At 49.6% G+C, this 13,101-nt stretch overlaps 5 protein-coding genes across 5 annotated transcripts; 3 read left to right on the forward strand and 2 right to left on the reverse strand.

Annotated features, from left to right (window-relative positions):
• Positions 1-780: 780 nt before the first annotated feature.
• mde1 (methylthioribulose 1-phosphate dehydratase MDE1) lies at positions 781-4,239 on the forward strand (the record flags this gene model as incomplete). The annotated part of the gene is made up of 9 exons (XM_040787896.1): positions 781-864; positions 917-1,171; positions 1,274-1,879; positions 1,931-2,105; positions 2,162-2,361; positions 2,895-2,969; positions 3,384-3,530; positions 3,587-4,062; positions 4,128-4,239. 9 exons carry the CDS (start codon positions 781-783, stop codon positions 4,237-4,239), a joined length of 2,130 nt encoding a protein of 709 aa, XP_040651668.1.
• A 464-nt stretch (positions 4,240-4,703) lies between these two features.
• On the forward strand, positions 4,704-6,720 carry PGRI_001840 (sorting nexin 1; the record flags this gene model as incomplete). Its single annotated transcript, XM_040787897.1, has 6 exons — positions 4,704-4,737; positions 4,792-4,851; positions 4,916-5,403; positions 5,472-5,852; positions 5,904-6,506; positions 6,562-6,720. 6 exons carry the CDS (start codon positions 4,704-4,706, stop codon positions 6,718-6,720), a joined length of 1,725 nt encoding a protein of 574 aa, XP_040651669.1.
• A 690-nt stretch (positions 6,721-7,410) lies between these two features.
• Positions 7,411-7,965, reverse strand: PGRI_001850 (mitochondrial 54S ribosomal protein bL31m; the record flags this gene model as incomplete). The annotated part of the gene is made up of 1 exon (XM_040787898.1): positions 7,411-7,965. One exon carries the CDS (start codon positions 7,963-7,965, stop codon positions 7,411-7,413), a length of 555 nt encoding a protein of 184 aa, XP_040651670.1.
• Positions 7,966-8,633: 668 nt separating this feature from the next.
• On the forward strand, positions 8,634-9,248 carry PGRI_001860 (flavin reductase family protein; the record flags this gene model as incomplete). Its single annotated transcript, XM_040787899.1, has 1 exon — positions 8,634-9,248. The coding sequence occupies one exon, from the start codon at positions 8,634-8,636 to the stop codon at positions 9,246-9,248; it is 615 nt and encodes a 204-aa protein (XP_040651671.1).
• Positions 9,249-9,803: 555 nt separating this feature from the next.
• PGRI_001870 (uncharacterized protein) lies at positions 9,804-12,857 on the reverse strand (the record flags this gene model as incomplete). The annotated part of the gene is made up of 2 exons (XM_040787900.1): positions 9,804-11,119; positions 11,177-12,857. The coding sequence occupies 2 exons, from the start codon at positions 12,855-12,857 to the stop codon at positions 9,804-9,806; spliced, it is 2,997 nt and encodes a 998-aa protein (XP_040651672.1).
• Positions 12,858-13,101: the final 244 nt, after the last annotated feature.

Raw genomic sequence — 13,101 nt, forward strand, 5'->3', positions numbered from 1 at the left:
TGCAATACAAAATGTCTCCAAATGCATTGCCGATCTCCCTTACTCTGTGGTTATGTAATCAGGTACACAGTGAAGTTACTATTTACCCTGCGAGATTCACCCTTGTGACCCTGCTCGGTCATTTATAACTTGACTGGATTATTAGGTCAAAACTGTGAGTCCGATACAATTATTGAAATTACCGTGATCCTTTATCTCAATATGTTCACATTGCGGTCTAATCTTAAGTAAGTGGTCATATCAAAAAAGGAAGCTAAGCCATCTAAACGGGCTAGCTCCAAAATATAGTATCCCTTGACACATTGCCCAGAATGAAGATTGACTTATCCACCTAATCTGATAAAATCTGTCTGTTTCAATATTAGCCCACAGTATTCACTGCAGTATCTCCACAGCAGCTGGATAATTGTGTACAGACCTTATATTCAATTCCCCTCGGAACCACGTGTTGATTCTCAGCCTGTGCCCGAAACTACATCGTGCCTTTTATCGTATTAGATATATATGTTGTAGATATAAGCGGCCTATAAGTCACTGATATCGTAAATCTTCAGAGAAATTTGTTGGAAGGTGAAAGCTCTGAGGGCTAAGCGTACCTATTAACACAGCTATGCATGCTTGGCCAGTGTTATCTACCAAAAGCATTAGCTTCTGCGATGATCACTAGCGGTTGTACCCCACAACCTCCACGATCAAGGGTTTACCTCCGTTCAGAGACATCTATCATTACGCAAGAATGATTTAGAGACTCCCAACCTCCATACTGTGCCACATAATATCATGGCAGGTTCCTGCAGCTATGACTGCTCACTGCCTGGCTCACCCTCGGCTGGCACCCCTGACAGTGACATCACAGGAATTGGGGTAAGTCGCTGACCTCTCAGGAGGAACAGAATTAGCAATTGATCGATTCTAGGTCATTGCAAACTATATTGCGACAGCGGGACTTTCCATCCTTGTTATCGCCATCTATTATTGCGTTGTTTACGATCCTTCCAAAGATTCATTCAACATCGCTCGAGAAGAAACAATTCACAGCCAGTCCAACCCGGTAGATGGCTTTATCTTAGGAGGTATTCGATCATCAGCAAGATATGTCTCCAGGCGCTTACTTGGCATTGAACAAATGGGCACCCGTGCAAACGTTCGAATTCAGGTTATGCTGGTTAAAGTGTGTTTATTCTGCGCGAACGCTCATTTCCCTCTTGTATATTCTTGTGATCCCTACTAATGCCAAGGCGAAAAGTGTGTCCTGGTAATGAGTGACCTTCAGACTGTCACTGGCTTCGCGATTCTTGTCAGCGGCTATACTCAACTTGAATGTGGCCTTACTTGGACAGAATGGCGTGCTATTCTCGATCTAGCATGGTTTGCCTATGTCACACAGCTTTCATGCCTTGCAATCTTGCAAGACCATTTTTATACCCATACATTTGAGCGCTTTTGGCGTTTGCTTGCTACGGGTATCCTTGCAACATTGTTGGCTGTTGGTTTGTTATTGACTGCCACCCCTGGGTGGTATGAACAAAATGGCTCCCGTCCCGCTATTTGCAAGCTTGGTTACTATAAAGGTGACAAGGACATGGACGAGTATACTTTACGAGCAATCAACACAACAATTGTCTCAGCAGCCTTTGTAGTGGCTGCTTTTATCTCTCGTGTTGTGAGGCTCCACGAATTCTTGAGTGTCGGAATACTTCGTCGAAGTATCTCTTGGCTTGACTTTTGGATGCGGCAGCTGCTTTGGATCCTTTTCAAGTGGACTTGTACTGGACAGAGTATCTATAGCCTCAAGCGCTCGCTAATATACCGTCCTCTCCTTGCTGTCTACGTTACACTGCATCTGCTATTGGTTTCTTGGGCCTCGTTTGCGGTTGAGGTAAGATTGAAAGGACCTTTCTCACATCAAGTTATCTCTAACATCAAGCAGATATGTTGGGTTTGTGTTGCATTCGCCTGGGGCGTTTTTCGTCTATACCTAGACCTTGGCGGCCAGAGCGGATTCTTCACAACAAGTAGAGAAAACTGGACGTTCGGTCAAGTCGTGTCCGTGATTATGCTAACGGCACCGCTCGTAAGCTTTTTTGGAGCTTTCAATGATGATGGTGAGAATTGAAATATAAGGCTTTGGTTATTCCATTCTAATATCAATTTGAAGCAGATAGCATGAAGAACAAGGAGGACTCGATGGCACGAGATGTGCCAAACGCGCCCACTTTTCCCATACTATCTGGACGTCATAATTCCCAGTATCCTTCCAGCACCATGGAGGCACAAGCCAAGGAAGACCCAGAGAATCCCGATACAGATTGGAGTTTGAACACTTCGTTTCTCGGGGCAGTAATCTCGTACTGCTTCGCGGTATGTCTTGCCATGGCTTGCCTTATCTTTCCCAAGAGCCGATCTTATTCCAGTGTCAGTGTCTCTCCTTTTGAAGGGATCTACGCCGTTGGTAGTACTGCTATCCCGTTGGCATTCTGGGGGTTATACTGTCTGGTTCTTTGCTCCATTCTCATCGAACTAGCCACACCGCAAGATATGCCTTGGCTTCGAAGACTATTACTGGGGCTAATTATCGGATTGCTCTTGGTCGCCTGGACACTGTTTGCGAATAATTTTTCCTTGGCTACCCAGCCAACTCAGAGCATGGCTGTTGTTGGGGTATATTTTATAGGAGTTCTGATATATCGGGGGATTCTGTGGGCAAAAATGCTGTTTTTCAACACCTACGAGAGTACTTCTCGACCAGAGACAGTCTGATGCGATTTTTGATGTCGTCATCTCTCGCAGGAACAGGTCTTCGCCATTTTGCATTACTCCCTCTAGGGCTTCTCGGTTCGGGGTTCCCCTTTATCCCCCTTAATTCTTATAGAACTAGACTGAATACACTTTAGACAATGCATTTAGATTCCCTCTTCCAGACCTTCTACCTTACCTGCTTGGCCTTCAAGTCTCGAGCTATAGTTCAGGTACGTCTTCCCAAAACAGCCACGGATGCCTTAGGCAATATAGTGCCTTAGGCAGAAACACCTCAGCACATATTTCGGATTTTGGTCTCCTTTTCTAGGCTTTTATTTTTGTTCTTATGTAAGTGAAAATAAGAGCTGTTTCAGTTATAAATTATAGTTCATTAATATATTTTATGCCACATATATAATGTGAAGATCGAGATATATGATATATCGAATGGCGTGCTAGATATGTATGAAGATTGTCTGCAGATCTCTACTTTCTTTCCCCCCACTCAAAATATCCATTGGTTACACGGCACTCTAGGCGCAAGACCTATATTACCCGGACGATAACAAAAATTGGTCATTCCTACCTAGGTCCTATTCCCAACTTTGAAATTATCTGCCTGAAGCTACGCTAACCTGCCGCAGCCCATCATGTGCCCCGCAGACCAAACCGTCGCAACGAACAATGACCACTTGGTCCAGTCTGACGACCCCGAACACCCGGCCAACCTTATCCCCGAGCTCTGTCGCAAATTCTACAACTGGGGATGGGTTACTGGTACTGGAGGTGGTGTAAGCTTATCCTGCGAGAGAAGAAAAATGTCGGTGCCCCGCTGATGGAAAAGTAGACATCGATCCGCCAAGGTGACCATATCTTTATCGCCCCGTCTGGGGTTCAGAAGGAATTGATGAAACCTGACAACATCTTCGTGCTTCAATGGCCTACTCCCAAGTATCCTGCCTCGGACCGCAGCTACATCCGCAAGCCCCTCAAGCTCAACCCCTCCGCCTGTACCCCACTATTCCTGACTGCCTTTGAGCAGGGTGCTGGCTGCTGCATTCACACTCACTCACAATGGGCAGTTCTAGTCACGCTGCTGGTGGAGCGGGAGAAGGGCCCTGATGCTTGCTTCGAGATCAGCAACATCGAGCAGATCAAGGGAATCCCTCGCGGTAAAGGAAAGGGCATGCTTGGGTTCTTCGATACTTTGAAGATTCCCATTATTGAAAACACCGCTTTCGAAGAGGACCTCACGAGCGGTCTGGAGGCAGCTATGAACAAGTACCCGGACACATACGCGGTGCTTGTCCGGAGACATGGAATGTAAGTAATAGCAGCATCATTCCATTTGATACTAATATGTATACCAATACTAATTCATCCTGCAGTTACGTCTGGGGTGATAACACTGCCAAGGCGAAGACTCAATGTGAGAGTCTGGATTACATCTTCCAACTGGCTGTGGAAATGCACAAGCTGGGTCTCCCGTGGGTCAAATAGATACTGCGCGGTTTCTAATGACCTGGTTATGCCAATGATCGGTTGAGCTGGAAAAATCTTGGATATATTACCCCGATATTGAGAAGCTCAAATTGAAATGATGTGACGTATTGCGACATGGGACATCTAGAACAAGCTGGCCAGGGGCTGTATAGAGGTTATCGGGTACTGAGTGGTGTCGAGTGGACTGAACACATTATAAACATAAATAAATAGCGTCCAGTTTATCAAAAAGCAGTGCCAATGGCAAAGTAGCTGAACAAGTCAACGGGAATTGGCCCCAAGGTGGACTGGATCCCGTGAGTGACTAAGGATGCGGTGCGGATCGGCCTCCACTTCAACCAGCTCCCTCTCCAACTCCATACCGCACCCTCTAAGCTCCGATTGAAACAACATTAATATTAATCTGATTGATCTTCTTGCCATTGCCCTATTCCTTTCGCTTCGATCTCATACCGGTAACAATGGATCTCGACTCTGGTGATTCTCCGTGGGGCGGTAGGCAGTCATGATACCACAGCTCTTGGAATCGCGGTCTGATTTATGATGCAGATGAGCCTTCACAGTTTAAGCCCAGCGATGACACCTCTAAATCAGGCACTCAGGGAGGTGGTATGTTTTATTCCGCTTGTCCGCTCTTTCCACGACCTCCCACTAAGCGCACTCTACCATACAGCAGCTGCACAAACCCCCGCATCGGACAGCTCGCCTGCTGTCCGCGTACCAGGAAGAAGAGGCCCCCGAGGGACACGCAAGATCAGCGCCCAAGCCACTAAGCTCGAATCCGTCGATAATTCCGTCGACCCTCTCGGTCCATTGGGAGAAGCCCCCGCCGAGGCCACCCCAACACCCACAGATGAGGCACCAGCACCGCCTCAGAAGGAGCCATTCGCCGGACGTGGCGCGCGACCACTCTCCTCTCCCTCCCACGTACCTGGCGGAATGGGCGCAGCAGACTCGGTCAATGTAGAAGATGAGAGCGCGGTGTTCCGAGGACCCCCTCCCGTGCAACCGCCGGTGCAAGCCGATGGACCAAAAAGACAGACGCAGCCTAGCATGAGCGTGGAGCAGGCTGCGAAGCCGACTTTCCAGATCTATGTCGGAGATCCGCACAAAGTGGGAGACCTGACAAGCAGTCACATCGTTTATCAAGTTTCGACGAAGGTAATTGGACTACACAGACCTGAAACCTACAGATTGGAAAAGAAGCTGACAGTAATTGGTATCACTAGACAACATCTAAGGCCTATCGCCAACCCGAATTTACCGTCAGCCGTCGATACCGCGATTTCCTCTGGCTCTACAACTCCCTGCATGGCAATAACCCCGGAGTGGTTGTTGCGCCCCCGCCTGAGAAGCAAGCAGTTGGCCGGTTTGATACCAACTTTGTAGAGTCGAGGAGAGCTGCTTTGGAACGAATGCTTAACAAGATTGCCGGCCATCCTATTCTTCAGCATGATGGGGATCTGAAAATCTTCCTGGAGAGTGAAGCTTTCACCGTTGATGTTAAGAATAAGGAAAACCGAGAGCCCGATATTGGCCAAAGTAAGGGAATGCTGAGTTCCTTTGGTATTTCTGTTGGTGGAGGAACCAAGTTCGTGGAACACGACGATGTAAGTGAATCGTTTCTGATACATCAAGTTCGCCCGCTCACATGTAGGTAGTGGTTCCACGACCGAAAAATCTACCTGGATGCATTGGAGAACCAGCTGAAGGCTCTATTGAAAGCCATGGACACTGTGGTTCTACAGCGGAAGGGACTGGCCGAGGCCGCAGGCGACTTTTCGAGCTCATTGCATGCCCTATCTGCTGTCGAGCTGTCTCCTGCCCTCTCTTATCCATTGGAAGGCTTGTCAGAACTTCAGTTGCGCATTCGGGAACTTTATGACCGACAGGCACAGCAGGATATTTTGACGCTTGGAATCACGATCGATGAATATATCCGTTTAATTGGCAGTGTCAAGATGGCTTTCACGCAGCGACAAAAGGCCTTCCACACCTGGCATGCAGCAGAGTCCGACATGCAGAAGCGCAAGAATACCCAAGACAAGCTACTCCGCCAAGGCAAAACTCAGCAAGACCGCTTGAATCAAGCCAATGCCGACGTTGCAGATGCAGAGCGGAAGGTTCACCAAACGCGGCTGCTCTTCGAGGATATGGGCCGGCTTATGCGGAGCGAGCTACAACGTTTCGAGAAGGAGAAGGTAGAGGACTTCAAGTCCGGCGTGGAAACATTCCTTGAAAGTGCAGTTGAAGCTCAGAAAGAGGTAAGTTTTTGCCGATACTTGCGGGTTTATTTCATCCAGCTAAACCTGACTACAGTTGATCGAGCTCTGGGAGACATTCCTCCTTCGTCTAGACGCTGGCGAGGAAGGACTTCCGTATTATGTGCCACCCGAAGCGAGCGACGCACCTGCTCCAGCAGAGCCCACAGGGTCAGGCCCTGAATCGGGACCAGTGGCCGCTGAGGATGGTGCTTGATATCCTGGATGCTTTTTACAACTCCGTAAAAGCGCCGCTTTATCTCGTCTTGGTTTGTGTTCATTATGGGACAACCCTCCAGGGCTTTCGCGATGTTTATGTCATGCAACTGATGATGATTCTCAGCAAGCTGATGGGCTTTGTGTTTTTCTTCTATTTCCGCTTCATTCCGAATACCACTGTTCGCGTACTGTAGCAAATAAATTCAATATCTGTCCTAGTCTGTTACACATCTTCCTCTAGCCCTAGACCGATGCTTGCCATAGACCACCCTCATCAAGCACTGAACCATAAACTTGATGCTGGGTGTTGCTCCGGAAGTGAAGTGATGAATGGTAATGCGCGAGTTTACTTTCTCTTAGTCCTTACTCCTTAGGGCATGAATGTTATATGGCGTCTATATATTTTGCAGCCAACTCCTCTTTTTCTTTAAGCCATAGCACTAATAAGAATATAAGAATCAGAAATATATAAAACGATTTATATCTAAGGAGATACCTGACCATACCACCAAATAGACTCACGAATATAACATGGATGAAAGAAAAGATGAATTCTTGGTATAATACAGCAGGCACATACCATGCAGACATATGTATATTGTACAAGATCAAAAACAAAAAAGAAAAGAAAAAGAAGATCCCAACTCCCATCCAATCGACAACCACCTGATTCAACCCGATCCAACCACTATTTCTTTCCGAACTTAGGAGCCTTCTTCTCAGGCGGGGGCGGCGCCTCATTCTGTCCGAAAGCACTAATCAAATCAAGCAAGTTGTCCTCCTCCTCCTGCTCCTCCTTCGCCGCCTGAGCCTGAGCCTTAGCCTCCTGCTCCGCCTGCTTAGCAGCAACAGGGTCCTTAGCCGCTTCTTCAGCAGCAGGCGCGCTGGCATCAAAGCTGCGACCGAATCTAGCACGGAAAGCAGCGAGACGACCGGCCTCATCATCCTCGACGTTCATCAGCTTGCTGCTGGACGGGTTCCAGAGAAGGGAGTTGCGCGTGTCGCGCGTGGAGCGGTAGATCGGGGCCGGGGAGGTCGTGCGGTGCGTGAAGGTGCTGCCGTCCGAGAGAGTGATGAGCTGTGTGAAGGTGTAGGGGCGCTTGGGGCGGCGGAGGAGAGTTGCGTGTCGGCATTGAGAGCAGATGAAGGTTGTGCTGCTCGTGGGGAGTCTTGTAGGGAGGATGGTGGTTGTTGAGTTTGTGATTGTGGCCGCTGTGCGGCGGAGGGAGGTGTGCATTGACATGTTGGATGGACTATTCGGCAATGCCGATGTAGACAATAGTGGGGATTGTCGAGGTGGGAGGAGGTTGACGGGGCCGCAATGCTATCGGGGAGGTTGCGGAGGTTGTGAAGTTGATGCTATAGCAGAGAAATTATCGCGGGTTATGTAAGCGGGTCTCTTTCGGGATTTTCATAACTTCAAGGTTTGGACTTCATATTGCCCTCGCTGTGAGTCTCTCTTTTTATCTGGTGATTTAGATATGAATTGGCAGAGTCTGGATATCTGTGAATTTGTGCCCTGCGTGATCCCTTGAGCGCCTTTCAAAGCTCCGTCAATTCCAGGCCGACGGGATGAAGTTCGTCTTTCCAGTCGTGCATCGGAGTGCTCGGACAGGACTCGGAGGTAGTAGTTTGTGATGTATTTCCAAGTGCTTCTGTCAATTGTACTAATGGGGACTATTAGAATTACTATGCATTAAGAACTATACACCTTTGTTCCTGGGAACATCTTCCTCCCTCGGAACTTCTCTGCCTGTACCATATACCCAATACCGATCACGATGCGATCAACGACGATATACCAGCAATTCCACGGCCCCTAGAAAAGAAGATGATTGTACAGGGAAGGTCAATATCCCATGCAATGCGCCAGCACCCTCGACATCTATATCCGATCAAGTCCGCCTCCTCATGCGTCGAGTCCCGTACCCCGTCGCAATAATAACAGCAACCGATCCCTCCGGCCCAGAAGACACAACCTCCTTCCGTGGCATGACCGTCTCCTCCTTCAATACTGTCACTCTCACCCCACACCCTGTGATCTCATTCAACGTGCGTCGCCCATCGGAGACATTGAATGCGTTGCTTGCTTCGCGCCGGTTTCTGGTTCATTTGCTTGCACCGACCGAGGCGACTGCTACCCTAGCCAGGGATTTTTCCAAGGGGAATGTCACCCTCGCTGCTATGTTGAGCGGACATGGGCAGTTTGAGTTCGCGGCGTTGCCTACTGAGAATGAAGAGGGACACCCCCAAAGACCACTTCCTATTCTTAAGCGGAGACCAGAAGCAGTAGCTGCGGATAGTGGTGTCGACTTTCCTTTTGTTTTTGAATGTACCCTACATCCGCATAGGATTGATGTGCATGATCACTCAATTGTGCTGGGTACTGTTGTTCGGGCGATCGAGGGCTCTGAGTCTGCTCCGGCCCAGGGACTGGATGACAAGGTCTTGGATGAACATTCGCCTGAGCGACTCTGTTTGGCGTATGCAAATACCAAGTTTTGGAAAATGGGGGGTGAAATTTGAATGGATGAAGAATGCTTCATCGCTTATGCCTTCCGGCAAAGCACTGTATATATACTTGGGAATACGGCGTTTGGGCTGTATATAGACTTCTTATTAGACATATGGTATCATCTCCGAATTCAACGGCCTGTTCACTATGTGGTTCCTACAGTAGACATGGAGAGATGAATGTGAGAAATGCTTTCATGACATTGATGCGTCTACGCTTTTTGTGTGAGGGAGTATACAAGGACTGAGTATGGAACACTTTTGTTTTTCGGTGTTAGGAACAGAGCTGCCATGTATCTCACTTCGATCGAATCCGTATACTTGCTATCTCATCGCGAGATGCATGCCACACTGCAATGACGAAAAGGCCCAAGAAACCAAAGGTCATCATAGTGAAGGCCGACGAGAAAGACATTGACTAGCACAAGGCGGGAATCCAACCAGATGGAACCAAATGTACGGACGCACAACACTTGAGGCCACTTCTCGAAAGACAATAATTGAGGTCAGGCACCAGTTAGATAGCGCAGCTAGGTATGAGAACCACGAAAGCAACCGCCAGGAGAGTTAATCTCGCGACGAGTGCGGACTGCCGGTCCCACTGCCACTGCCACCACTACCACTACCAGTGCCACTACCTCGACTTACTGCTCGCTGGAAAGGGCTCAAAACCGGACGGCCACCTTGATGCAGGAAACCATTTCCATCAGACCCAGGGCGAGGCTTGGTCTCACCAAGCAACTCGGACAGGTCAAGCTGGAGAGCTGGTAAGCGGTTCGCGTCCAAGAAGTCAGAGCCGTATTGGCTGCTGCGAGTGGAGCGGTTGGAGAACGAACGGTCTCGGTGGTTGATGTTGATGTCTGGCCCGAAGTATGAGCCCGCGTTTCCGATGGGAGAGGTTGGAAACTGCGGGAGGAATGGAAGATCTTGCGATGGGCTTGTTGGATTTGACGGCATTTCGTAGACCGGAGAAGACGAGATCTGTAGGGGACTAGACCTCGCAGGAAAGCTGAGACCCCCCAACAGAGAGCGAGCGCTAGGTGCACTGGTCGTAGATGCGTTGAATGACGGGCCACTGGTCTCGGGCATAGGATTGGTTCCTGGCAAGTTGCCTTCGGGGGTGAGAGGACCAGACTCGAGGAGCATCTGCTGCTGCTGTTGCTGAATGGACTGCTCAATTGCAGTTGCCTGCTGCCAGAGTTGACTTGTGCGCAGTTGGAAATCCTGCACAGATTGGCTGATGCTTGCAAACTGCTCATGGAAATTAGTCTCCATCTTTGACTGGTCCTGCTCTCTGGCAAATTGTTCGGCAGCACGACGCTCTCTCTCATTCAACCCTTGCGCATTGGCCGAGATAATACGCTCATACTGCTCGTTCACCCGGGTGCGACGACCCTGGAGACGCTCTCGCTTCTGTACAGCCTGGGTCAGTTCCAATTCCAGTGCCGCCACCTGCTGGGCTGCAGCTGTCCGAGCAGCAGCCACCTCTTCCTTCGTCAAATTGAAAGCTTCCACCTCACGTTCGAAATCCGCTTTGTGGGCCGACCACTCCTCCATCTCCTCCTCCGGGACATTTTCCATGTTGTCGAGTTGTGCCTCTAGCATCGCAGTAGCCTCTTCGGTTTGTCGGATGTTGCGTTCTAGTTGAAGCGAACGCTGCTTTTGGCGATTCTCGTCATTTCCACTGTGGAGGCGAGTATTGAAATTCTCGAGTTCTTTTCGGATTTTCGAGATAACAGTTTTGTGGTCGTTCTTCGTCTTTTTCAGACGGTTGCGCTTTTCATTCAACTTGGATTCCGCATTGCTGATAGAGTTCTTGAGCGTCGTTGTGGGGGATGATGGACGATAGGTCGGCTGTGGGGGTGTCGATACCGTGGAAATAACTATTCAAGCAATGAGATGACTGAACAAAAAATGTTTGTAAGTTAACGTGTACTTACCTTGCTCCGTGTCAGTCGTTGTAGGAGTCTTGACACTCATGACACAAATTTCCTCGTCAGTATCGCTTCGTACAAATGCACATGTGTAAGCGCAGTTGGGAGCAAGCCCAGCGATCTCGCCCCGCCATTGGACAACACTCGGGCCCTTGGCATCTGAAACCCGGCATATCGAAGCGGTAGCCCAGAGCGCACCATTGACGCAGACGTAGAACGGTTCCATATCTCCTCCCAAACGGCCGGCTTCGAAGGAGCCCGACACAGCGGGGTCATCGGCAAATTCGCCCGCAGCGAATTTGATCGAAGAGCTATCCACATCCGTAATCCATATTAACCCGTCGTCGAGAGAAACACCCTGCAGATCCTCCTCCGTCATTGTAAGATTGCGGGCTGTCTTGGAAACAGCCCGCGAATGTTCATATTCCCTCATCACCGTGACCTTTGTACTGGCAAGCGCAGCCCAGAACGGCTGTCGACTCCGAACTTGATTGGCTTGCCGCCTGCGTTTCTTGGCTGAGGTAAAACGATCCTTTCCGTCTTTCAACTGACCATCAGGTCCCACAAAAGAAGATGAGACACTTGCAGCAGATTCCAGAGCAGAATCAACCTGTCCTTGTGACCCCGCAGAAGCCTCCGTATCCCCCCGCTTGCCGGTCCGTAACGGTGTCGGTGAGCGATTCTTGGCCATCGAACGTCGTGCCATGGCAGTTCCAGCTTGTGCTAAGATGTGCACGGCAAGAAGGCTGCGAAGCCAGCTCGGAGACGTTTGTTCTTCGGAGCGTCGGAACTCGGCGGGTAGCAGGTGCGAATATTGGGAGAGGAGATCGGGACTGAGCAGTTTAGCAGAGACAAGATGACCCAAGACAAAGTCTTGGATGCCTTTACTGCGAACAATATGAAGAAGCAGAACAATTCCGACACAGAGAGCATTGACCCCGCCGTTCTTTCCGGAACCCCCGCCACCCAAGGTGATAGCAACCTGGACATGAGCGAGATCGATGGCAAAGTTTTGCGCCCAGGTCCACATGAAGAGGCCCCAGAGAAGTATGCAAAACCCATCCATCGCGATCATTGTCCCCAGAGATGGCGTCCCCGCCGGACCTTGAAAAATATCGAAGTTCGACGACAAAGAACCGGCCGCGGCGCCACTTGGGGGCATGAAAGTCAGAGAGGCGAACAGGAACTGAACCAGAGTCAAGACCATCGGTGGAAGTTGTAGCAAAAAAATCAAGATGGCGATGGTGTCGTACATGGGGCACGATTTGAGGATAGTGGATGCGAGCTGGAGGGGATTAATCGAGGCATTGGATCCGGATCGTTTCGGGTTTCCATTGCGAGAGACATGACCCATGCCACCATTCTGGGCGACATCGCCGTTTTCCCCCGCGGATGCCATTTCTCCACCCTTGCTATGTCCATTCAACATCCCACGCACATTGCCATCTGCCTTTGTGGTATCCCCTTTGCCGGTAACTGTCGGAGATGTCACGGACGTATCGCTAGTAGACCGCACGGAGGATAGATCGAATTGAGCAGACGCGCCCGGACCGGTAGCAGAGCCGTTTCCCGAGTTGCCGTTCAGATGGCCGCTTGACTTTTGCTTGGTTACTTTCTTGCCGGGACCAACAAGGCCATTCTCCTGCCGATTGCTCTGGTTCTTCCTAGCTGCAGCGGAGCGTGTCATGGACAAGGGAGCCCGAAACCCAGGTCCGAGTCAGCTTGGCGGGATGAAGCCAAGGACTGGGACCAGGAAAAAGGCGAAAACGGACTAAAATTGAATATAGTGGGGGAGTGAGATGGTGTAGATTGGTTCGTATAGTAATGAAGATGAGAAAGAAAAAGGAAGTAAATGTATAAGGAAAGTGAAAAAAAATGAGAGAAGGACAAGAGACGACGCTCTACGTGGAAGCGTGAAGGGGAAAAAGTGC

This window comes from Penicillium griseofulvum, assembly GCF_001561935.1.
Source record: "Penicillium griseofulvum strain PG3 chromosome Unknown contig_79, whole genome shotgun sequence".
In the NCBI taxonomy this organism is placed as follows: Eukaryota; Fungi; Ascomycota; class Eurotiomycetes; order Eurotiales; family Aspergillaceae; genus Penicillium; species Penicillium griseofulvum.